Source organism: Capsicum annuum, unplaced genomic scaffold, assembly GCF_002878395.1.
Source record: "Capsicum annuum cultivar UCD-10X-F1 unplaced genomic scaffold, UCD10Xv1.1 ctg2621, whole genome shotgun sequence".
NCBI lineage: Eukaryota > Viridiplantae > Streptophyta > Magnoliopsida > Solanales > Solanaceae > Capsicum > Capsicum annuum.
The window spans coordinates 36,530-62,501 of record NW_025832465.1 but is presented as its reverse complement, the minus strand read 5'-3'; the positions used below and the strand labels follow the sequence as shown (position 1 = coordinate 62,501).

General features: G+C 37.0%; 4 protein-coding genes across 17 annotated transcripts; 2 read left to right on the top strand and 2 right to left on the bottom strand.

Annotated features, from left to right (window-relative positions):
* Positions 1–1,925: 1,925 nt before the first annotated feature.
* LOC124890873 (inactive protein kinase SELMODRAFT_444075-like) lies at positions 1,926–7,560 on the top strand. Of its 8 annotated transcripts, none has more exons than XM_047402727.1 (11): positions 1,926–2,281; positions 2,576–2,637; positions 3,330–3,639; positions 4,130–4,284; positions 4,380–4,474; positions 4,575–5,593; positions 5,713–5,873; positions 6,304–6,380; positions 6,458–6,605; positions 6,730–6,879; positions 7,115–7,560. In XM_047402727.1, the coding sequence occupies exons 3-11, from the start codon at positions 3,459–3,461 to the stop codon at positions 7,361–7,363; spliced, it is 2,235 nt and encodes a 744-aa protein (XP_047258683.1). In that variant the 5' UTR covers positions 1,926–2,281; positions 2,576–2,637; positions 3,330–3,458; the 3' UTR covers positions 7,364–7,560. The 8 variants fall into 8 exon arrangements, with proteins under 8 accessions (XP_047258683.1, XP_047258687.1, XP_047258684.1 ...); XM_047402731.1 differs by having other exon boundaries at positions 1,927–2,004; XM_047402732.1 differs by lacking the exon at positions 1,926–2,281 and adding an exon at positions 2,318–2,358.
* Positions 7,561–7,924: 364 nt separating this feature from the next.
* LOC124890874 lies at positions 7,925–12,448 on the bottom strand. The gene is made up of 10 exons (XM_047402736.1): positions 11,866–12,448; positions 10,528–10,590; positions 9,971–10,052; positions 9,752–9,826; positions 9,506–9,587; positions 9,351–9,396; positions 8,931–9,037; positions 8,699–8,768; positions 8,308–8,390; positions 7,925–8,223 (listed from the first exon to the last, which is right to left on the bottom strand). Exons 1-10 carry the CDS (start codon positions 12,067–12,069, stop codon positions 8,193–8,195), a joined length of 843 nt encoding a protein of 280 aa, XP_047258692.1. The 5' UTR covers positions 12,070–12,448; the 3' UTR covers positions 7,925–8,192.
* Positions 12,449–13,022: 574 nt separating this feature from the next.
* LOC107861749 lies at positions 13,023–17,518 on the top strand. Its single transcript, XM_016707108.2, has 10 exons — positions 13,023–13,605; positions 14,881–14,943; positions 15,419–15,500; positions 15,645–15,719; positions 15,884–15,965; positions 16,075–16,120; positions 16,434–16,540; positions 16,703–16,772; positions 17,081–17,163; positions 17,248–17,518. Exons 1-10 carry the CDS (start codon positions 13,402–13,404, stop codon positions 17,276–17,278), a joined length of 843 nt encoding a protein of 280 aa, XP_016562594.1. The 5' UTR covers positions 13,023–13,401; the 3' UTR covers positions 17,279–17,518.
* A 392-nt stretch (positions 17,519–17,910) lies between these two features.
* LOC107861748 (inactive protein kinase SELMODRAFT_444075) lies at positions 17,911–23,545 on the bottom strand. 7 transcript variants are annotated; one of them, XM_016707102.2, is made up of 11 exons: positions 23,190–23,545; positions 22,834–22,895; positions 21,832–22,141; positions 21,187–21,341; positions 20,997–21,091; positions 19,878–20,896; positions 19,598–19,758; positions 19,091–19,167; positions 18,866–19,013; positions 18,592–18,741; positions 17,911–18,356 (listed from the first exon to the last, which is right to left on the bottom strand). In XM_016707102.2, exons 3-11 carry the CDS (start codon positions 22,010–22,012, stop codon positions 18,108–18,110), a joined length of 2,235 nt encoding a protein of 744 aa, XP_016562588.1. In that variant the 5' UTR covers positions 22,013–22,141; positions 22,834–22,895; positions 23,190–23,545; the 3' UTR covers positions 17,911–18,107. The 7 variants fall into 7 exon arrangements, with proteins under 7 accessions (XP_016562588.1, XP_016562589.1, XP_047258680.1 ...); XM_016707103.2 differs by having other exon boundaries at positions 23,467–23,544; XM_047402724.1 differs by lacking the exon at positions 23,190–23,545 and adding an exon at positions 23,113–23,153.
* Between the last annotated feature and the right edge of the window lie 2,427 nt (positions 23,546–25,972).

Sequence of the window (25,972 nt, the reverse complement as noted above, 5' to 3'; positions counted from 1 at the left end):
ATAGAATCGTGTGCACTTTTAGTTCACTCAGTGTTACAAATCATGTCTCATGAACATAGAAACTCTAAACTCAGGTCATGCAACTCATGACTCATGTACACATGTCATGCTTTACAGTATACTCAGCTTCCATGACTCATGCTATGCCCCTACAGATCAGATACATCCAGACTGCGTTATGTATATCCTCAGTCCAGACCTTATTGGTAAATCTATACTATTGATATTTTATTCCCTAAAGTTTCAGTCATATGTCAAGTTCAGTTTGTATCCATTCTTGCTTCAGGTCCTTCTGATTTTAACCCTTCAGTGAGCTCTCCTTGTGAAATCAGTGTAGTGATAAACAGTGCTTAGATGGGTGAGAGTAAATGTTTTATGTCAAGAGAAGATTGTTGCTTGCTCATGTTACACAAAGGTGCAGTTATGAAAATAGGCTTTAATGTTATGTTAGTGTGCAAGTAAAAGGCCTGGGAAAGTACCGAGTGTAAGTGTACATTCAAATCCTTGACTTATGTCAGTCCCCATCGCGTGGCCATCAAAACTCAGTTACCATCCTAATTACAGTTTCAGCATTCAGTACTCAGTAATCAGTTTCAGTCCCAGAGTTTAGTATTTCAATATTTCAGTATCAGTAATCAACATTTGTCCAGTATCCAGAAACCAGTATTCAGTTTCAAAAATAGTCCCAGTTACAGTCTTAGTTATAGTTCAGCTTCAGATCAGTATTCAGCTTAGAAACTCAGTTCAGTTTCAGACTTGCTTGACCATAGCGTACAGTTATCAATTATAGGTATTTCGATACCTCAGACTATGGAATTTGGAAGTGCTGAATCCTACTCCGATCTGAATAGACACTGAACATAAATATTGAGTTGAGTTACTGAGTTCCGTTGACTGACGGAATACTACTTACGACTGACTGAGTTCATGAGATTTCTGAGAATACTGAGTTACTGCATTTTTCCTGAGTCACATGACTGACTGAGTTCTATGGAACATGGCTTGACTGTGGATATCGTGAAAACATGACATAGCTCTAGGCACACAGCTATATTTTTCGGGTACAAGTACCCACAGGACTCGATAAAAGGAAACTGACACAACATGACAATTCTTAATCATTGGACTAAAGTCCACATTTCATTACATCATAACTTGAAGATTTCATACCATACATGGTTCTTGCAAATCCTATACATGAGAGGGATTTCATACAATCAACATGCCATGAGTTCATCAATCTAGTTTCATAATCACCCCATTAACATTCACAACTATATCATGAGCATCTCATACAACATCTTCAATTCAAGACAATAGCATGAAAATTACGTTGAACATAAGCATGGAGCGTGGACTAGTCATTTAGGACATATTTCATCCATTTCATTTTATGTGTCGTTATTTGACTGGGCACGAAATTTAAGAAATAAGGAAAGACTTGGTAAAGTTTACTAAATTATCCTTTGTCAAAAAATGTGTCAATATTTTTTTTTTTAATTAAGTGGGACCAATAAGGGTAAAAGGATAATTGTGTCTTTAAAAAGTTGCCAAATAAGGAAAGGCGACTCTTATTTTAGGACGAATTAAAAAAAAATGATGACACATAATTTAGGACGGAGGGAGTAATAAGTAAAGGCCCTCGTTAAATCTCCGTCATGCACGAGCATTAACTAATATTTTTTATTTTATAAAGTCTTACCTTACATTTTTACACAAGCCTTTTTTACCACTTCAAATTATAATATTCTAATCAAATGATAATAACTTTACGTGTTGCTCCAATGCTAAACAAAAAAAGACATGTGAGAGAGAAGGTGAAGGTGGATATTTGTGTGAACAAACGAGGGCATTTACGTGAACAAAAATTGCTTTTCTGACTGGTATAGAAAAGGAGTATTTGAATTGATTGTGTTTGACACAGTAAAATAATCTGCAAAATAGAAGACTTTTAACAACAAACGGCAACACAACTAGCTAGCAGCACAAAGAAAGAGAAATAGAGTTAATAGTAGTAACTACGTAGTATATATATTAGCTGTCTAGTTCATCTGAACATTTTTTGATGTCTATATTTCTGTGTAAACATTTCTATAACAATGTTTACTGATACCTAAAAAGAAACTGCAGATGCAAAAATATATAGTACTATTTTTCACTCATATTGGAAAAACCCAAACTCATCATTCACCAGCTGAAATTATTGATTTTATGAGTTGTTGAAGTCTGTGGGTCAACTTTGAAAAACCCCTTTTATGTTTTTCTGATTCAGCTCTTTCAGGTAGTAATAATTTTCTTGATTTTGAAGAATGTTTTTTTTTTTTTAAGCTGTTGAAAGAAGAGCGAAAACATGAAGAGGTAAAATTAGTTGATAGAGATGTATATATGTATTACAGACAGCTAAAACCCATCACATTGTTTCTCCAAAAACCCAGTATGATGAAACTGTTTGTTTACTGCTGTCGCATTTTTTTTAACCAACCGAGCTACTAAAATTTTCGTGTTTTTTTTTTTTTTTTGATAAATCATGTGTTACTGTACATCTTATTTATGGGTTGATATTGGAATTTTGCAGGTGGGGTTGATTTGTTTTTGGGTTTTGAGGAGTCACTATTGTTATCTATAAATCAGCAACAGGTCACTGAAAACTCAAAGCTTGTGTCATTTCAGCGATTTGGGTCGTTGTTTTCTAGTTTTTTGGACATATGGGTGCTTTACATTTTGTGATGTGAAATGGCAGAGGGCAACTGTTTAGAAGTTTACTGTTCTTTACCTTTTATAGGTTTCTGAATTATACTGTTTTGAATGAATACAAACATTCCATTTTGAAGAAAAGGGGTGAAAATGGGGTCACAGATTCAATAGTTTTTTTCAGTAGGAAACAGCTAATCTCCTTCACCTGAAGCTTTTTTAGCATCAATTTTTGACTCTTGTGATCTGAAAGTAGACTGAAAGAGAATACCTAATTTGGTAAACCTTTTTGACTGTGGTGTTTGTGGGGCAATATTGCTGTCAAATGCCATTTTATTTTTTGCAGAAATCATGTAATCCCAATCTGTTCATTCATTTTTATAGCACATGGTATATTTTTGCTTTTATCATGTCATTTTGGAGTTCCACTCAGTAGAAGAATGAAAAGGGAAGGTTGGGTGAATTTTCTTGATTTTTACTTAAGAGATTCTTGAGAAATTTGGTAGACTTGTAGGGGATACAAAGGGGTCTAATCAGTTGATATTAGGTGGTCATTTAGGCTTATATGCATGAGAATCACATCTTTTTGGTGGGTCAGTACAATAATGCATATATTGTTTTCTTCTTGTTTGGAGCAGACATGATTACCTTGTGGGTTCTGAGATCTTGGTAAAGAGAAATGGATGTCACGTTCGGTCTAGCTTCGCGTTGATTTGAGCTGAAAGTTGGAAAGTCAAATAGGTAAAGAAAGACATTGTTGTGTTCTGATGAGCCGGGAGATGAATAAAGGGAAACAAAATACGAGTGCTGATGCCGCTGAGAAAGTTATGGTGGCTGTTAAGGCATCGAAGGAAATACCCAAAACAGCTCTTGTGTGGTCTTTGACTCATGTTGTTCAGCCTGGAGATTGCATTACACTTCTCGTGGTTGTACCTTCACAAAGTTCTGGTAACGTCTCTGGATTTCTTCATATTCTGACTTCACCTATGATGTCCTGAAAATGAACATTCATTTTAGGTAGAATTCTCTAGTTGCTTACTTCTGTACTAGTTATTTGAATTGTTGATTAAAACTCTGAAATCAGTGAGAAATTTTTGCTTGTTATTGGTTGACATTATGGTGGTTCTTGGTAGAGATGATTTCAATTTCTTAAAGTTAACCAATATGATTTCTTTTTCCTGAAAGCTTTCCATGAAAAAGATAAGCTTTAGCCGGCAATTCGTAAGATTATGGGAGGCTGTAAAGGTTAGACTTTACTCTTGCAGCTGGGAAGTACTTCGCATGCCACTGGATCCTAATTAGTTCATTGAAGATATTCCGTGTTTATGTTATCTCTGCATATTTAGTTATTCTGCCCTTTTATATTCATGCTACTTCTGCGTTTTAACAAAAGGAGGTCTAGTGAATAGTACTCTAAGAGTTTTGCGATCATTTGTAGGTAGAAAGTTATGGGGATTCCCTAGATTTGCTGGAGATTGTGCCAGTGGCCACTGGAAGTTGCACTCTGGAAATAGTTCCGAGCACAAGTCAGATATAACAGATTATTGCTCCCAGATGATCCTTCAGCTTCATGATGTTTATGATCCCAACAAGGCAAGCGTACAACTTCATCATCTCCATTGTTGGTACATCGTTACAATTACTGATGCTAAACAATTGGTTCTCTTTGTACTCTTGTTCTCCTCCAGATAAATGTCAAGATTAAAATTGTTTCTGGTACACCGCATGGAGCCGTGGCTGCTGAGGCAAAGAAGTCTCAGGCTAATTGGGTTGTTTTGGACAAGTAATTTTAGAAAATTCTTCGGAGTCTGATGCCTTGTTAACGTGATTTTATATTTTCAAGTTTTATTAAACTTTGCTTCCTATTGTCGGTGTTTTTCCAGGCATCTCAAACATGAGAAGAAACGCTGCATGGAAGAGTTGCAATGCAATATTGTTGTCATGAAGCGATCTCAACCAAAAGTTCTACGCTTAAATTTAGTAGGTTCACCTAAAAAGGAACCTGATGTCACGGGCACATTATCTTCAGAGCAAACTCAAATATGTGGAAAAGAGTCAAACAATAAGGATTCATTGGATTCTTCTCGAGGTCCACTAGTAACTCCATCAAGTAGTCCAGAGATGTTCAGTACTACTGAAGCTGGTACTTCATCAGTTTCAAGCTCTGATCCTGGAACATCACCATTTTTTGTCGCTGAAGTAAATAGGGATCTGAAGAAAGCAAGTTTATTAGCTGCAAAGGAAGATGTAGATGAATCGGATTCAGAGAGCGAGAGTGAAAATTTATCTGCGTCATCAAGTTTAAGGTTCCAACCATGGATCGTGGACATAATCAATTCACATTCTGAACAAATCAAAGGGAAGAACTCATTAAGAACTAACGACAGGCCGCAAGATTCCGCCAACAAGGCACTGCTGCGGAAGTTTAGTAAGCTTGATGAAGAAAGTGATTTTGGATCCCCAAGTTGTAGAGGAACTGATTTGGATTACAGTGGGAATGTGAGAGAAGCAGTTTCGCTGTCTAGAAGTGCACCTCTTGGCCCTCCTCCCTTGTGCTCGATTTGTCAACACAAGGCACCTGTATTTGGGAAACCTCCCAGGTGGTTTACTTATGCTGAACTGGAGCTTGCGACAGGAGGATTTTCGCAAGCAAATTTTTTGGCTGAGGGAGGATATGGATCTGTTCATAGAGGAGTCCTTCCCGATGGTCAAGTTGTTGCTGTTAAGCAACACAAATTGGCAAGTTCTCAAGGGGATCAAGAGTTCTGCTCGGAAGTGGAAGTGCTGAGCTGTGCCCAGCACCGAAATGTTGTAATGCTGATAGGATTCTGTATTGAGGACAGCAGAAGACTACTAGTATACGAATATATATGCAACGGTTCCTTAGATTCTCATCTATATGGTATGTGGTACTGTTTTTATCTTCTTCTGTCCTTGACAGTTCTCACGAATTTTGAAGCTTTTTCTTTAGGTCTGTTCCTTTGTCCTTTTATATCTTAAAATCACTTTCTGTATTCACAGGTCGTACTAGAGATCCTTTGGAGTGGTCTGCTCGACAAAAAATTGCTGTAGGTGCTGCACGAGGTTTGCGTTATCTTCATGAAGAATGCAGAGTAGGCTGCATAGTCCACCGAGATATGAGACCCAACAACATTCTCATCACCCATGACTTCGAACCACTAGTATGGAACATCTCTTTCTCCTAAGTTTAAAGTTCAACGATGCACATTAGTATATAGGATAGGACTGCATCGAAGCATAAAAAGTCTAATATACACTAATTAATACTTCATTGATGCATAAAATATCTAATATACATTAATTAATACTGCATTGAATCATCATCTAAATTCTATCTGTAGTATCTGTAGTCTTACCTTACAACAACAATATACCCACTGTAATCCCACAAATTGATCTGGGGAGGGTAAGAGTGTACGCATACCATACCCCTACCAAAGAGGTAGAGAGGACATGTGTCTACCTTGGTACACATTATTTTATGCTTGATTCAGGAGCACAGAACTTGATGCGTTGTGCTTCATTGCATTATGTCTACCTTTGACGTAGCACTCTTTACTTTATTTATCTAATTCATCTTGCTTTTTCCAGGTTGGAGACTTTGGTTTGGCTAGGTGGCAACCTGATGGTGACACAGGCGTTGAAACAAGAGTAATTGGAACATTTGGGTAGGTGTTAAAAAGTCTTTTGGTTTATTTTGATGTTATGTTACGGAGAATCAATAGGCTAATTTGTGGAATTTTAGGTACTTGGCTCCCGAGTATGCTCAAAGTGGCCAGATTACTGAAAAAGCTGATGTCTACTCATTTGGAGTGGTACTCGTGGAGCTTGTTACAGGACGCAAGGCAGTGGATCTTACCAGGCCTAAGGGCCAACAGTGTCTCACTGAATGGGTATATATGTAGTTAACCTTAATTTGCAGCTATTTTTGTACTGTAATGAGGAATACAGATATAAAGGTGGGCACGCCCTCCTTCCCTTTTATGTTTGGCTGATATAGTGATTGATCTCTATTAGGCGCGTCCATTGTTGCAAGAATGTGCTGTTGATGAGCTAATAGATCCTCGGCTAGGGAACTGCTACTCAGAACATGAAATATACTGCATGTTGCATGCTGCATCTTTGTGCATACGACGAGATCCTCAAGCTAGGCCTCGCATGTCTCAGGTAAGTGGTACAATGCAGTATAAGATCCACATCATCATGTTAAGTAGAAATGTATGTCTCAGGTAAGTGGTACAATGCAGTATAAGATCCACATCATCATGTTAAGTAGAAATGTGACGATAGATCGACAATGCTTTGCACAGAATTCAGTCTATGATGTTGCATCTTTGTGCTTTTGGTACTTTGCCACAAAAGATAAGTTAATTCTCATGTTTCGTTGGATAATGTTATGAAGGTACTTCGAATACTCGAAGGTGACCTTATCATGGAATCTGGAAAATTGTCAACAACACCTGGATACGATGTTGGAAGCCACAGCGGGAGGATTTGGTCAGATGCTCAGCAACAGTATCAAAGGTTCAGTGGTTCCTTATTAAGCGATGGATCGGAGGAATTCAATGCTAAGCTCTCATTTGACAAGAGGAGCCCCTCCAATATTTGGAATAGGGATCAATCCAGGACAGCATATTCGGACCATCTGTAAATAACTTGATCTTGACACTAAGATACATTTTGCTGCTTTATCCGGCCTCTCCTTAGCCAGGCAGTTTTGTCGAAAGCCATGTGTTTGTCATATCTTTGTACAGAAGGTAGGCGTATTATAGTATATGGTCTGTATTTGATCTCCTGTCTACATGTTTTTGTAATTCATGATAAAATGAAAACTGTTTAGTCATTCCAGTCGTCGTTCTTCCAAGTTTATTCATGTTTGCTCAAAGAAAAGACCGTTATTTTGAAGAAAAAGAAACCTGCCTTCACAATCTTGATTGCCATCTTGCTTACAATTCACTATGGTTTAGAGAGTTAAACAATCCAATGTGGGAACACACGTTCAAACATGGGATGCGATGTTTCGGACTTTTTTGACCCTGTCAATTGGAACCTTGCCATTCAAGTTGACTCAAGGTTATTTAAGGAAATAAACTCAAAAGGACATATGAGCTGAAATCGGTTTACAAGGAGGCCTTAGGCAGTAGCTAAGAAGACGGAAGATGAGCTTCAAACTGCAATTGATTTTGAAGTTCCAGCAGCTGCAAGATGCTTAGGTAAAACTGAGTCGATGAGCAATTAGATTGGTTGCAGTCAAATATAAGGTCAGTTTAACGGCATTTGCATACATGTCATTGTCTTAAAGATCAATATCTGGTTTATCCATAAATAGTTCTATACGCTCTAAAATCAAATAATAATTAGATAACACATAAAGACATCAAGGAAACTAAGCACCGCAAAAATCTTCAGTTCAGCACTACAGAGTAGCCCAGTAAGTCTGTAGTCATTGAAACACTTGTTGTTTTACCAGAAAATGGTATCTACGGCTTCCTCATTTTGGATCTTGCATACCTGAATAGGACAGGAGGGAAATTTTAGTAACATCATTACAAGAATGTAAACCCTCACATACATGATAAGGACTGAGAAGAGTACTCTATGTGCATGCCACCCCGATCAGATGATGGTAGTGTGCTTCCTTGAAGTGCATTCAGCGCTTCAGTTGCTTGCTCAACGCCCTATAGAAACACAAACTAAATACATAGCTGATAGGAATATAATTAACATCCCTTTTCCAGTTAGTAGCAAATGCAGATGCATGGTGCTTCCTGAACCACCCAACTTCACCTCCCTTTTACAGAAAATAGCACAAAAGGGGATTTCATTTTTTTTAAAGCAGAGAACAGAATGGTTGAAAATTTAAAGCAAAAGAACCATGTCTATTGGATATTCTAAATGCAGGTAAATTAGCTTCAATTTGTAAGTCTTTGACCTGATAACAAATTTACATTTTGCTGTAGCCACACAAAGAAGCTGAGTGTAGTACCTCAAAATCAGCAAAAGCAACAGGCATCCCGCCTCTTGCACGCACCTTGAGGGTGTTAAATCCAGGATACCTGGCAGTAAAAGCAACATATACAGTCAATTTGAGGTAGACTTTTCACATTGCCATTCTGCAGCTAGCACTAACAGAACTAACTGCTTAACCATAACACTGAGTTCTCAAGAAAGAAGTGAAAGCGAATGCCCTCCTTTGGGGGAGTTATACAGGAACTTACTGAGAAATAACTTGCGTCAGTTCATCCTCAGTGCAGTTTGGACCAAGATTGGCGATAAACAGAGTGGAACATGGTTGTGCTCCATCTGTTGTCTTGTCGTTTTGCTCCTATAACATCAAATCCAAATGAGATGCTAAAGCCGCATCCGTTCATGCATAGAAATTGGAGAGCACTTGTGGCATATATAGAGCAAAATTTTACTTGGAAATAAATAAGAACTTCAGAAAGAGGAATTCATCAGTAATAAAAAAATCCATGATACTCTGTCCTAGATGTTTGATCCAATCCAATAATGAAACAAGGCAGGTCTCTTCTTCAATAAGAACAAGACATGTAAATCGAAAGTCAGGTCTGCTTCCCGTGCCTATGTAATAGTCCATACAATACATGCTACAGATAGAGGGTAATATATAGACTCACACTTTTCGGGGCCAAAGCATGGTCAGGCTCCACCAATTTCTCCTCACTGTTCCACGATAGAGAATAATAAGCCTTCCATGACAGATCAAAGCAACAAACCTCAAATAACACGTCTTTATAAATAAAATTCAGTTTGAGAATCAAGAATGCTTGACCGTTTCTCTTCTGAAGAATCATCCTTTGTCCCAGAATCAGGATTCTCGGGCTTGGAAGCATCATTAGAATCATTATTATTATCTGAACAAGCAAACAGTGTTTAACACTTTGTGAGTCTCGCTAAAAAATTGGACGAAAATGCTTCCTTGTAGGAATTCGTAAACTAAAGGAATATGAGAAACACATATATAATTTGGCATCTTAAATGTGGTAGTGGAAGCATATAGCAAAGTCAAAGCCGGCACCTTCATCACTTGATGTGTCTTCAGCATCATAATTGAACTTGTTTCTGTTGTCAATAACTACATAAGGTCCTCTTCCTGAGGGCAACCATTTAAATAAGTCGATAGAAGCAATAATCATAAAATTTTAAAAAAAATAACTGGAAAAGAAATTTCCATTTTATTGGATGCAAGCACTTTATTGATATCAAATAAATATCAACGATTGCAACATATTTATACCTGGAATTTGTATTCTTCTAGAGTTTGACCTCGCCGGTTCAATATGCAAAGTGGATCCAGTTTGAGGATCAAATTTTACACCCTGGAATTGGGATTGGTAAAGAAAAATAAATTACAAATTGACTAGATTTATAAAGCAAATGTTTAAAGTTTACATGAACCTCAAGATCAGGTAGTAACAAACTCAATTAGAACTTAAAGGAGGTTAGCAGAAAAAGAATTTGTTTGTTCCCTTTTGCACTTGATGGGCACTCTGGGTTTTTAGTGCTAGAAGAAGGGGGGGGCAACAAAAATAAACCAAATTAAGTCATCAACAGCCACAATTCATAATGCAAAAAAAAATAATACATATTTGCAGATGAATTGAGACGCTCAGATAGTAAGGCAGGGTCTCGGTGTGAATAGTTGGACAAATTTAATATTTCTGAGCCTTTTAATCTGTTATACAGAACATAAAAGGCACGGAATAAGATGGTCTTAAGAGCAGCATATATGTAATTTCCAAATCCAAGCAGAATAAGGAACATAACTAGACCTACTCAGATTAGATATCTCACATTCAAGGCATGCATGGCTGCCATTGCTGATGGATGATCAATAAAAATAGCAAAGGCAACAACCTGCATTGTGGGAGAATAAGATTATGAATAGGACTGTAAAATTGAAAGGATTGACTCATAGATACTAAAATTGATTAAGATTTGTTACCAATCTTTATTTTCTATATGAGAAATGCTGAGAAACTTCATACCAGAATAAAGTTTACACAGTGATCCGGTTGTCTTCAGAATAACAAATGTAACTATTTTACTTCCTCCGCCTGAAAAATTGGACAAGAGTCTTTTTGCATATGGAGTATGCTAAGTAAATGGTCTTTGCTTTCGTCTGCTCGCAAGGGCTGAGCTAGACGCATGGATACGGGTTTAGTTGAACCCAATAACTTTTGCTCAAATAGTGTATTTGTGTAAGATCCTAGAGTCTATTAGAAACAACCATTGTGTTAGAGACGAGGGTCTATCGGGAACAACCTCTCTACCTCACAAGGTAGGAATAAGGTTTGCGTACACATTACCCTCCCCAGACCCCACTTGTGGGATTTCTAAACTGGGTACGTTGTTGTAGTGTATTAGTATTGAGAAATTAAGTAAATAAGTATGAACATCAAGATGAGAACCCAGTTATTAACACTTGAAGTCATCGTTTTGAATTCCACTACCCATAAATTTGAAATCTTGGCTCCGGCTCTACCTGCTCAGATTGTGCATCTTCCGAAGAAGAATGAAGAGACCATTCTATCCTCACCAAATCCAAATCAGTAAAATTTCACCAGTGAAACCTAAATTATTTCCAATAAAAAGTAAAAATCTTTCCGTATCCAAAATTTAAATAGCCAACAATAACTTCCAGAAATTGATTATCCTAGACGCTCCCGAACTTCATTCAACTTCGACTCCCCCTCCACCTCCACCGTGTGAATAACTGCTCCAGTAGCAATTCCTCTTCTATTGCTATCGGTAAAAAATCAACTTCTTTCCAACAAGTAATTCGCAGAATGTTATGAACAAGGACGCCCAATGCAGATAATCATACACTTGATTCGTGCTAAAACAAAGCATAACTACTCACACAGGCAACTCAAATATCCTTACTCGATCACTTCATAGCTTCTTGTAATCGAAAAATCTTAGTAGTTCACCTTGTTCTCGAGGGTTCAATTCCCCGCCTTGTAATCCCCTCACTCATTTCCACTTCACCTATTCCAATTTTTAGCATCTAAAATATGCAGCTAATTAGGTTATTTCTTCCTGTCTACCCTAGTTACCTGTTGCTGGTAGGAAGTGACACACACACGTGTGTGTACACATATATATAGCTAATTAGGAAAGAGAGGATACCTGATTTCCTCGGCCGGTGTATTTGAGCTGACACGATTCAAAACCAGGACGGCGGCGAAAGAGATTGTGAATCTCACGAGCTTTAACATCGTCGGGAAGTCCCGAGACGAATAGCGTTTTTATATCATTCTTCTCATTGTTGCTGTATGCATATACTGGTTGATGATTTACGTAGTAAGGATCGTACGCCGGAAGTTGAGCCATTTTCACGGCGGCCGGCGGTGGTTGCAGTACAGGAGGGGAATGAAAAAGTAAATAGCAAGTACAACTCCTTTAGCACAGTGCACAAGTATTCGCACTTGCTTTTAGGGGTCTGTTTTTCTCAGCTTGAGATTGTAACACAGTAGCAAATTATTTAATAGTAGTACAAATAATTTTATTTAATTACCAATTAATGACATTAAGTTACGGCTTATAATAGCAATTTTCTAATTTATTTTTATAAGTGATCTGATAATTTTATTTTAGGTTTACATAGACTATTCTATTTTATAATTTTACTAAAAATTACATAGAGCGACAACTTAAGTAGCATTTATTATATAAAATTTCAACTCTCAAAACATATTACAAAAATTTCACTTTTTAAATATCTCTCTCTGAAAATATATATACATTACTTTACTATTATCTATTTACAAATTTCACTCCTTGAAATATGCCTACAATCAAGGAGCAACTTTCTATGAGTTGTCAATTTTAAATTTTCAATCATATTTGATTCAATCTCTTCTTCAATGACATTTTTTTTTTCCAGAAACTCCATTAATATCATTCTTAAATGTAAGATGGAAAGTTAGTAAGATTTTTCTTGTACTTTATCAAATCAAGATTTTGATTGAATAAGTATAATATATATATATATATATATATATATATATATATATATTATACTTATTCAATCAAAATCTTGATTTGATAAAGTACAAGAAAAATCTTACTAACTTTCCATCTTACATTTAAGAATGATATTAATGGAGTTTCTGGAAAAAAAAAATGTCATTGAAGAAGAGATTGAATCAAATATGATTGAAAATTTAAAATTGACAACTCATAGAAAGTTGCTCCTTGATTGTAGGCATATTTCAAGGAGTGAAATTTGTAAATAGATAATAGTAAAGTAATGTATATATATTTTCAGAGAGAGATATTTAAAAAGTGAAATTTTTGTAATATGTTTTGAGAGTTGAAATTTTATATAATAAATGCTACTTAAGTTGTCGCTCTATGTAATTTTTAGTAAAATTATAAAATAGAATAGTCTATGTAAACCTAAAATAAAATTATCAGATCACTTATAAAAATAAATTAGAAAATTGCTATTATAAGCCGTAACTTAATGTCATTAATTGGTAATTAAATAAAATTATTTGTACTACTATTAAATAATTTGCTACTGTGTTACAATCTCAAGCTGAGAAAAACAGACCCCTAAAAGCAAGTGCGAATACTTGTGCACTGTGCTAAAGGAGTTGTACTTGCTATTTACTTTTTCATTCCCCTCCTGTACTGCAACCACCGCCGGCCGCCGTGAAAATGGCTCAACTTCCGGCGTACGATCCTTACTACGTAAATCATCAACCAGTATATGCATACAGCAACAATGAGAAGAATGATATAAAAACGCTATTCGTCTCGGGACTTCCCGACGATGTTAAAGCTCGTGAGATTCACAATCTCTTTCGCCGCCGTCCTGGTTTTGAATCGTGTCAGCTCAAATACACCGGCCGAGGAAATCAGGTATCCTCTCTTTCCTAATTAGCTATATATATGTGTACACACACGTGTGTGTGTCACTTCCTACCAGCAACAGGTAACTAGGGTAGACAGGAAGAAATAACCTAATTAGCTGCATATTTTAGATGCTAAAAATTGGAATAGGTGAAGTGGAAATGAGTGAGGGGATTACAAGGCGGGGAATTGAACCCTCGAGAACAAGGTGAACTACTAAGATTTTTCGATTACAAGAAGCTATGAAGTGATCGAGTAAGGATATTTGAGTTGCCTGTGTGAGTAGTTATGCTTTGTTTTAGCACGAATCAAGTGTATGATTATCTGCATTGGGCGTCCTTGTTCATAACATTCTGCGAATTACTTGTTGGAAAGAAGTTGATTTTTTACCGATAGCAATAGAAGAGGAATTGCTACTGGAGCAGTTATTCACACGGTGGAGGTGGAGGGGGAGTCGAAGTTGAATGAAGTTCGGGAGCGTCTAGGATAATCAATTTCTGGAAGTTATTGTTGGCTATTTAAATTTTGGATACGGAAAGATTTTTACTTTTTATTGGAAATAATTTAGGTTTCACTGGTGAAATTTTACTGATTTGGATTTGGTGAGGATAGAATGGTCTCTTCATTCTTCTTCGGAAGATGCACAATCTGAGCAGGTAGAGCCGGAGCCAAGATTTCAAATTTATGGGTAGTGGAATTCAAAACGATGACTTCAAGTGTTAATAACTGGGTTCTCATCTTGATGTTCATACTTATTTACTTAATTTCTCAATACTAATACACTACAACAACGTACCCAGTTTAGAAATCCCACAAGTGGGGTCTGGGGAGGGTAATGTGTACGCAAACCTTATTCCTACCTTGTGAGGTAGAGAGGTTGTTCCCGATAGACCCTCGTCTCTAACACAATGGTTGTTTCTAATAGACTCTAGGATCTTACACAAATACACTATTTGAGCAAAAGTTATTGGGTTCAACTAAACCCGTATCCATGCGTCTAGCTCAGCCCTTGCGAGCAGACGAAAGCAAAGACCATTTACTTAGCATACTCCATATGCAAAAAGACTCTTGTCCAATTTTTCAGGCGGAGGAAGTAAAATAGTTACATTTGTTATTCTGAAGACAACCGGATCACTGTGTAAACTTTATTCTGGTATGAAGTTTCTCAGCATTTCTCATATAGAAAATAAAGATTGGTAACAAATCTTAATCAATTTTAGTATCTATGAGTCAATCCTTTCAATTTTACAGTCCTATTCATAATCTTATTCTCCCACAATGCAGGTTGTTGCCTTTGCTATTTTTATTGATCATCCATCAGCAATGGCAGCCATGCATGCCTTGAATGTGAGATATCTAATCTGAGTAGGTCTAGTTATGTTCCTTATTCTGCTTGGATTTGGAAATTACATATATGCTGCTCTTAAGACCATCTTATTCCGTGCCTTTTATGTTCTGTATAACAGATTAAAAGGCTCAGAAATATTAAATTTGTCCAACTATTCACACCGAGACCCTGCCTTACTATCTGAGCGTCTCAATTCATCTGCAAATATGTATTATTTTTTTTTGCATTATGAATTGTGGCTGTTGATGACTTAATTTGGTTTATTTTTGTTGCCCCCCCCTTCTTCTAGCACTAAAAACCCAGAGTGCCCATCAAGTGCAAAAGGGAACAAACAAATTCTTTTTCTGCTAACCTCCTTTAAGTTCTAATTGAGTTTGTTACTACCTGATCTTGAGGTTCATGTAAACTTTAAACATTTGCTTTATAAATCTAGTCAATTTGTAATTTATTTTTCTTTACCAATCCCAATTCCAGGGTGTAAAATTTGATCCTCAAACTGGATCCACTTTGCATATTGAACCGGCGAGGTCAAACTCTAGAAGAATACAAATTCCAGGTATAAATATGTTGCAATCGTTGATATTTATTTGATATCAATAAAGTGCTTGCATCCAATAAAATGGAAATTTCTTTTCCAGTTATTTTTTTTAAAATTTTATGATTATTGCTTCTATCGACTTATTTAAATGGTTGCCCTCAGGAAGAGGACCTTATGTAGTTATTGACAACAGAAACAAGTTCAATTATGATGCTGAAGACACATCAAGTGATGAAGGTGCCGGCTTTGACTTTGCTATATGCTTCCACTACCACATTTAAGATGCCAAATTATATATGTGTTTCTCATATTCCTTTAGTTTACGAATTCCTACAAGGAAGCATTTTCGTCCAATTTTTTAGCGAGACTCACAAAGTGTTAAACACTGTTTGCTTGTTCAGATAATAATAATGATTCTAATGATGCTTCCAAGCCCGAGAATCCTGATTCTGGGACAAAGGATGATTCTTCAGAAGAGAAACGGTCAAGCATTCTTGATTCTCAAACTGAATTTTATTTATAAAGACGTGTTATTTGAGGTTTGTTGCTTTGATCTGTCATGGAAGGCTTATTATTCTCTATCGTGGAACAGTGAGGAGAAATTGGTGGAGCCTGACCATGCTTTGGCCCCGAAAAGTGTGAGTCTATATATTACCCTCTATCTGTAGCATGTATTGTATGGACTATTACATAGGCACGGGAAGCAGACCTGACTTTCGATTTACATGTCTTGTTCTTATTGAAGAAGAGACCTGCCTTGTTTCATTATTGGATTGGATCAAACATCTAGGACAGAGTATCATGGATTTTTTTATTACTGATGAATTCCTCTTTCTGAAGTTCTTATTTATTTCCAAGTAAAATTTTGCTCTATATATGCCACAAGTGCTCTCCAATTTCTATGCATGAACGGATGCGGCTTTAGCATCTCATTTGGATTTGATGTTATAGGAGCAAAACGACAAGACAACAGATGGAGCACAACCATGTTCCACTCTGTTTATCGCCAATCTTGGTCCAAACTGCACTGAGGATGAACTGACGCAAGTTATTTCTCAGTAAGTTCCTGTATAACTCCCCCAAAGGAGGGCATTCGCTTTCACTTCTTTCTTGAGAACTCAGTGTTATGGTTAAGCAGTTAGTTCTGTTAGTGCTAGCTGCAGAATGGCAATGTGAAAAGTCTACCTCAAATTGACTGTATATGTTGCTTTTACTGCCAGGTATCCTGGATTTAACACCCTCAAGGTGCGTGCAAGAGGCGGGATGCCTGTTGCTTTTGCTGATTTTGAGGTACTACACTCAGCTTCTTTGTGTGGCTACAGCAAAATGTAAATTTGTTATCAGGTCAAAGACTTACAAATTGAAGCTAATTTACCTGCATTTAGAATATCCAATAGACATGGTTCTTTTGCTTTAAATTTTCAACCATTCTGTTCTCTGCTTTAAAAAAAATGAAATCCCCTTTTGTGCTATTTTCTGTAAAAGGGAGGTGAAGTTGGGTGGTTCAGGAAGCACCATGCATCTGCATTTGCTACTAACTGGAAAAGGGATGTTAATTATATTCCTATCAGCTATGTATTTAGTTTGTGTTTCTATAGGGCGTTGAGCAAGCAACTGAAGCGCTGAATGCACTTCAAGGAAGCACACTACCATCATCTGATCGGGGTGGCATGCACATAGAGTACTCTTCTCAGTCCTTATCATGTATGTGAGGGTTTACATTCTTGTAATGATGTTACTAAAATTTCCCTCCTGTCCTATTCAGGTATGCAAGATCCAAAATGAGGAAGCCGTAGATACCATTTTCTGGTAAAACAACAAGTGTTTCAATGACTACAGACTTACTGGGCTACTCTGTAGTGCTGAACTGAAGATTTTTGCGGTGCTTAGTTTCCTTGATGTCTTTATGTGTTATCTAATTATTATTTGATTTTAGAGCGTATAGAACTATTTATGGATAAACCAGATATTGATCTTTAAGACAATGACATGTATGCAAATGCCGTTAAACTGACCTTATATTTGACTGCAACCAATCTAATTGCTCATCGACTCAGTTTTACCTAAGCATCTTGCAGCTGCTGGAACTTCAAAATCAATTGCAGTTTGAAGCTCATCTTCCGTCTTCTTAGCTACTGCCTAAGGCCTCCTTGTAAACCGATTTCAGCTCATATGTCCTTTTGAGTTTATTTCCTTAAATAACCTTGAGTCAACTTGAATGGCAAGGTTCCAATTGACAGGGTCAAAAAAGTCCGAAACATCGCATCCCATGTTTGAACGTGTGTTCCCACATTGGATTGTTTAACTCTCTAAACCATAGTGAATTGTAAGCAAGATGGCAATCAAGATTGTGAAGGCAGGTTTCTTTTTCTTCAAAATAACGGTCTTTTCTTTGAGCAAACATGAATAAACTTGGAAGAACGACGACTGGAATGACTAAACAGTTTTCATTTTATCATGAATTACAAAAACATGTAGACAGGAGATCAAATACAGACCATATACTATAATACGCCTACCTTCTGTACAAAGATATGACAAACACATGGCTTTCGACAAAACTGCCTGGCTAAGGAGAGGCCGGATAAAGCAGCAAAATGTATCTTAGTGTCAAGATCAAGTTATTTACAGATGGTCCGAATATGCTGTCCTGGATTGATCCCTATTCCAAATATTGGAGGGGCTCCTCTTGTCAAATGAGAGCTTAGCATTGAATTCCTCCGATCCATCGCTTAATAAGGAACCACTGAACCTTTGATACTGTTGCTGAGCATCTGACCAAATCCTCCCGCTGTGGCTTCCAACATCGTATCCAGGTGTTGTTGACAATTTTCCAGATTCCATGATAAGGTCACCTTCGAGTATTCGAAGTACCTTCATAACATTATCCAACGAAACATGAGAATTAACTTATCTTTTGTGGCAAAGTACCAAAAGCACAAAGATGCAACATCATAGACTGAATTCTGTGCAAAGCATTGTCGATCTATCGTCACATTTCTACTTAACATGATGATGTGGATCTTATACTGCATTGTACCACTTACCTGAGACATACATTTCTACTTAACATGATGATGTGGATCTTATACTGCATTGTACCACTTACCTGAGACATGCGAGGCCTAGCTTGAGGATCTCGTCGTATGCACAAAGATGCAGCATGCAACATGCAGTATATTTCATGTTCTGAGTAGCAGTTCCCTAGCCGAGGATCTATTAGCTCATCAACAGCACATTCTTGCAACAATGGACGCGCCTAATAGAGATCAATCACTATATCAGCCAAACATAAAAGGGAAGGAGGGCGTGCCCACCTTTATATCTGTATTCCTCATTACAGTACAAAAATAGCTGCAAATTAAGGTTAACTACATATATACCCATTCAGTGAGACACTGTTGGCCCTTAGGCCTGGTAAGATCCACTGCCTTGCGTCCTGTAACAAGCTCCACGAGTACCACTCCAAATGAGTAGACATCAGCTTTTTCAGTAATCTGGCCACTTTGAGCATACTCGGGAGCCAAGTACCTAAAATTCCACAAATTAGCCTATTGATTCTCCGTAACATAACATCAAAATAAACCAAAAGACTTTTTAACACCTACCCAAATGTTCCAATTACTCTTGTTTCAACGCCTGTGTCACCATCAGGTTGCCACCTAGCCAAACCAAAGTCTCCAACCTGGAAAAAGCAAGATGAATTAGATAAATAAAGTAAAGAGTGCTACGTCAAAGGTAGACATAATGCAATGAAGCACAACGCATCAAGTTCTGTGCTCCTGAATCAAGCATAAAATAATGTGTACCAAGGTAGACACATGTCCTCTCTACCTCTTTGGTAGGGGTATGGTATGCGTACACTCTTACCCTCCCCAGATCAATTTGTGGGATTACAGTGGGTATATTGTTGTTGTAAGGTAAGACTACAGATACTACAGATAGAATTTAGATGATGATTCAATGCAGTATTAATTAATGTATATTAGATATTTTATGCATCAATGAAGTATTAATTAGTGTATATTAGACTTTTTATGCTTCGATGCAGTCCTATCCTATATACTAATGTGCATCGTTGAACTTTAAACTTAGGAGAAAGAGATGTTCCATACTAGTGGTTCGAAGTCATGGGTGATGAGAATGTTGTTGGGTCTCATATCTCGGTGGACTATGCAGCCTACTCTGCATTCTTCATGAAGATAACGCAAACCTCGTGCAGCACCTACAGCAATTTTTTGTCGAGCAGACCACTCCAAAGGATCTCTAGTACGACCTGTGAATACAGAAAGTGATTTTAAGATATAAAAGGACAAAGGAACAGACCTAAAGAAAAAGCTTCAAAATTCGTGAGAACTGTCAAGGACAGAAGAAGATAAAAACAGTACCACATACCATATAGATGAGAATCTAAGGAACCGTTGCATATATATTCGTATACTAGTAGTCTTCTGCTGTCCTCAATACAGAATCCTATCAGCATTACAACATTTCGGTGCTGGGCACAGCTCAGCACTTCCACTTCCGAGCAGAACTCTTGATCCCCTTGAGAACTTGCCAATTTGTGTTGCTTAACAGCAACAACTTGACCATCGGGAAGGACTCCTCTATGAACAGATCCATATCCTCCCTCAGCCAAAAAATTTGCTTGCGAAAATCCTCCTGTCGCAAGCTCCAGTTCAGCATAAGTAAACCACCTGGGAGGTTTCCCAAATACAGGTGCCTTGTGTTGACAAATCGAGCACAAGGGAGGAGGGCCAAGAGGTGCACTTCTAGACAGCGAAACTGCTTCTCTCACATTCCCACTGTAATCCAAATCAGTTCCTCTACAACTTGGGGATCCAAAATCACTTTCTTCATCAAGCTTACTAAACTTCCGCAGCAGTGCCTTGTTGGCGGAATCTTGCGGCCTGTCGTTAGTTCTTAATGAGTTCTTCCCTTTGATTTGTTCAGAATGTGAATTGATTATGTCCACGATCCATGGTTGGAACCTTAAACTTGATGACGCAGATAAATTTTCACTCTCGCTCTCTGAATCCGATTCATCTACATCTTCCTTTGCAGCTAATAAACTTGCTTTCTTCAGATCCCTATTTACTTCAGCGACAAAAAATGGTGATGTTCCAGGATCAGAGCTTGAAACTGATGAAGTACCAGCTTCAGTAGTACTGAACATCTCTGGACTACTTGATGGAGTTACTAGTGGACCTCGAGAAGAATCCAATGAATCCTTATTGTTTGACTCTTTTCCACATATTTGAGTTTGCTCTGAAGATAATGTGCCCGTGACATCAGGTTCCTTTTTAGGTGAACCTACTAAATTTAAGCGTAGAACTTTTGGTTGAGATCGCTTCATGACAACAATATTGCATTGCAACTCTTCCATGCAGCGTTTCTTCTCATGTTTGAGATGCCTGGAAAAACACCGACAATAGGAAGCAAAGTTTAATAAAACTTGAAAATATAAAATCACGTTAACAAGGCATCAGACTCCGAAGAATTTTCTAAAATTACTTGTCCAAAACAACCCAATTAGCCTGAGACTTCTTTGCCTCAGCAGCCACGGCTCCATGCGGTGTACCAGAAACAATTTTAATCTTGACATTTATCTGGAGGAGAACAAGAGTACAAAGAGAACCAATTGTTTAGCATCAGTAATTGTAACGATGTACCAACAATGGAGATGATGAAGTTGTACGCTTGCCTTGTTGGGATCATAAACATCATGAAGCTGAAGGATCATCTGGGAGCAATAATCTGTTATATCTGACTTGTGCTCGGAACTATTTCCAGAGTGCAACTTCCAGTGGCCACTGGCACAATCTCCAGCAAATCTAGGGAATCCCCATAACTTTCTACCTACAAATGATCGCAAAACTCTTAGAGTACTATTCACTAGACCTCCTTTTGTTAAAACGCAGAAGTAGCATGAATATAAAAGGGCAGAATAACTAAATATGCAGAGATAACATAAACACGGAATATCTTCAATGAACTAATTAGGATCCAGTGGCATGCGAAGTACTTCCCAGCTGCAAGAGTAAAGTCTAACCTTTACAGCCTCCCATAATCTTACGAATTGCCGGCTAAAGCTTATCTTTTTCATGGAAAGCTTTCAGGAAAAAGAAATCATATTGGTTAACTTTAAGAAATTGAAATCATCTCTACCAAGAACCACCATAATGTCAACCAATAACAAGCAAAAATTTCTCACTGATTTCAGAGTTTTAATCAACAATTCAAATAACTAGTACAGAAGTAAGCAACTAGAGAATTCTACCTAAAATGAATGTTCATTTTCAGGACATCATAGGTGAAGTCAGAATATGAAGAAATCCAGAGACGTTACCAGAACTTTGTGAAGGTACAACCACGAGAAGTGTAATGCAATCTCCAGGCTGAACAACATGAGTCAAAGACCACACAAGAGCTGTTTTGGGTATTTCCTTCGATGCCTTAACAGCCACCATAACTTTCTCAGCGGCATCAGCACTCGTATTTTGTTTCCCTTTATTCATCTCCCGGCTCATCAGAACACAACAATGTCTTTCTTTACCTATTTGACTTTCCAACTTTCAGCTCAAATCAACGCGAAGCTAGACCGAACGTGACATCCATTTCTCTTTACCAAGATCTCAGAACCCACAAGGTAATCATGTCTGCTCCAAACAAGAAGAAAACAATATATGCATTATTGTACTGACCCACCAAAAAGATGTGATTCTCATGCATATAAGCCTAAATGACCACCTAATATCAACTGATTAGACCCCTTTGTATCCCCTACAAGTCTACCAAATTTCTCAAGAATCTCTTAAGTAAAAATCAAGAAAATTCACCCAACCTTCCCTTTTCATTCTTCTACTGAGTGGAACTCCAAAATGACATGATAAAAGCAAAAATATACCATGTGCTATAAAAATGAATGAACAGATTGGGATTACATGATTTCTGCAAAAAATAAAATGGCATTTGACAGCAATATTGCCCCACAAACACCACAGTCAAAAAGGTTTACCAAATTAGGTATTCTCTTTCAGTCTACTTTCAGATCACAAGAGTCAAAAATTGATGCTAAAAAAGCTTCAGGTGAAGGAGATTAGCTGTTTCCTACTGAAAAAAACTATTGAATCTGTGACCCCATTTTCACCCCTTTTCTTCAAAATGGAATGTTTGTATTCATTCAAAACAGTATAATTCAGAAACCTATAAAAGGTAAAGAACAGTAAACTTCTAAACAGTTGCCCTCTGCCATTTCACATCACAAAATGTAAAGCACCCATATGTCCAAAAAACTAGAAAACAACGACCCAAATCGCTGAAATGACACAAGCTTTGAGTTTTCAGTGACCTGTTGCTGATTTATAGATAACAATAGTGACTCCTCAAAACCCAAAAACAAATCAACCCCACCTGCAAAATTCCAATATCAACCCATAAATAAGATGTACAGTAACACATGATTTATCAAAAAAAAAAAAAAAACACGAAAATTTTAGTAGCTCGGTTGGTTAAAAAAAATGCGACAGCAGTAAACAAACAGTTTCATCATACTGGGTTTTTGGAGAAACAATGTGATGGGTTTTAGCTGTCTGTAATACATATATACATCTCTATCAACTAATTTTACCTCTTCATGTTTTCGCTCTTCTTTCAACAGCTTAAAAAAAAAAAAACATTCTTCAAAATCAAGAAAATTATTACTACCTGAAAGAGCTGAATCAGAAAAACATAAAAGGGGTTTTTCAAAGTTGACCCACAGACTTCAACAACTCATAAAATCAATAATTTCAGCTGGTGAATGATGAGTTTGGGTTTTTCCAATATGAGTGAAAAATAGTACTATATATTTTTGCATCTGCAGTTTCTTTTTAGGTATCAGTAAACATTGTTATAGAAATGTTTACACAGAAATATAGACATCAAAAAATGTTCAGATGAACTAGACAGCTAATATATATACTACGTAGTTACTACTATTAACTCTATTTCTCTTTCTTTGTGCTGCTAGCTAGTTGTGTTGCCGTTTGTTGTTAAAAGTCTTCTATTTTGCAGATTATTTTACTGTGTCAAACACAATCAATTCAAATACTCCTTTTCTATACCAGTCAGAAAAGCAATTTTTGTTCACGTAAATGCCCTCGTTTGTTCACACAAATATCCACCTTCACCTTCTCTCTCACATGTCTTTTTTTGTTTAGCATTGGAGCAACACGTAAAGTTATTATCATTTGATTAGAATATTATAATTTGAAGTGGTAAAAAAGGCTTGTGTAAAAATGTAAGGTAAGACTTTATAAAATAAAAAATATTAGTTAATGCTCGTGCATGACGGAGATTTAACGAGGGCCTTTACTTATTACTCCCTCCGTCCTAAATTATGTGTCATCATTTTTTTTTAATTCGTCCTAAAATAAGAGTCGCCTTTCCTTATTTGGCAACTTTTTAAAGACACAATTATCCTTTTACCCTTATTGGTCCCACTTAATTAAAAAAAAAAATATTGACACATTTTTTGACAAAGGATAATTTAGTAAACTTTACCAAGTCTTTCCTTATTTCTTAAATTTCGTGCCCAGTCAAATAACGACACATAAAATGAAATGGATGAAATATGTCCTAAATGACTAGTCCACGCTCCATGCTTATGTTCAACGTAATTTTCATGCTATTGTCTTGAATTGAAGATGTTGTATGAGATGCTCATGATATAGTTGTGAATGTTAATGGGGTGATTATGAAACTAGATTGATGAACTCATGGCATGTTGATTGTATGAAATCCCTCTCATGTATAGGATTTGCAAGAACCATGTATGGTATGAAATCTTCAAGTTATGATGTAATGAAATGTGGACTTTAGTCCAATGATTAAGAATTGTCATGTTGTGTCAGTTTCCTTTTATCGAGTCCTGTGGGTACTTGTACCCGAAAAATATAGCTGTGTGCCTAGAGCTATGTCATGTTTTCACGATATCCACAGTCAAGCCATGTTCCATAGAACTCAGTCAGTCATGTGACTCAGGAAAAATGCAGTAACTCAGTATTCTCAGAAATCTCATGAACTCAGTCAGTCGTAAGTAGTATTCCGTCAGTCAACGGAACTCAGTAACTCAACTCAATATTTATGTTCAGTGTCTATTCAGATCGGAGTAGGATTCAGCACTTCCAAATTCCATAGTCTGAGGTATCGAAATACCTATAATTGATAACTGTACGCTATGGTCAAGCAAGTCTGAAACTGAACTGAGTTTCTAAGCTGAATACTGATCTGAAGCTGAACTATAACTAAGACTGTAACTGGGACTATTTTTGAAACTGAATACTGGTTTCTGGATACTGGACAAATGTTGATTACTGATACTGAAATATTGAAATACTAAACTCTGGGACTGAAACTGATTACTGAGTACTGAATGCTGAAACTGTAATTAGGATGGTAACTGAGTTTTGATGGCCACGCGATGGGGACTGACATAAGTCAAGGATTTGAATGTACACTTACACTCGGTACTTTCCCAGGCCTTTTACTTGCACACTAACATAACATTAAAGCCTATTTTCATAACTGCACCTTTGTGTAACATGAGCAAGCAACAATCTTCTCTTGACATAAAACATTTACTCTCACCCATCTAAGCACTGTTTATCACTACACTGATTTCACAAGGAGAGCTCACTGAAGGGTTAAAATCAGAAGGACCTGAAGCAAGAATGGATACAAACTGAACTTGACATATGACTGAAACTTTAGGGAATAAAATATCAATAGTATAGATTTACCAATAAGGTCTGGACTGAGGATATACATAACGCAGTCTGGATGTATCTGATCTGTAGGGGCATAGCATGAGTCATGGAAGCTGAGTATACTGTAAAGCATGACATGTGTACATGAGTCATGAGTTGCATGACCTGAGTTTAGAGTTTCTATGTTCATGAGACATGATTTGTAACACTGAGTGAACTAAAAGTGCACACGATTCTATGAAAAACGTGCGAATATAAGCTATGTTCATGAAACTGAGATGTGAAGCATGCATAAGCATCAAGCTGACTGAAGTACAAAACTTTGTACTGAGATAAGGATGGGTCGGAAATCAACTTTCCTTGCTACTCCATGACTAGTCCATGCTCATGTTCCCATTACAAGCTTGGTACTAAATGCCCTTGTTTGTTCACACAAATATCCACCTTGACCTTCTCTCTCACATTTTTTTTTTATTTAGCATTGGAGTGAGAGGTAAAGTTATTGTCATTTGATTAGAATATTATAATTTGAAGTGGTAGAAGGGCTTCGTGTAAAAATGTAAGGTAAGACTTCATAAAATAAAAAATATTAGTTAATGCTCGCGCATAACGGAGATTTAATGAAGGCCTTTAGTTATTATGTCCTCTTAGGTTTGACAAAACTTTCCTTATTTCTATAGGGGCGGAGTTATTTTGGGGTTAGGGATCGAATCCTTCAGCCAAAAGTTATGTATATACTAG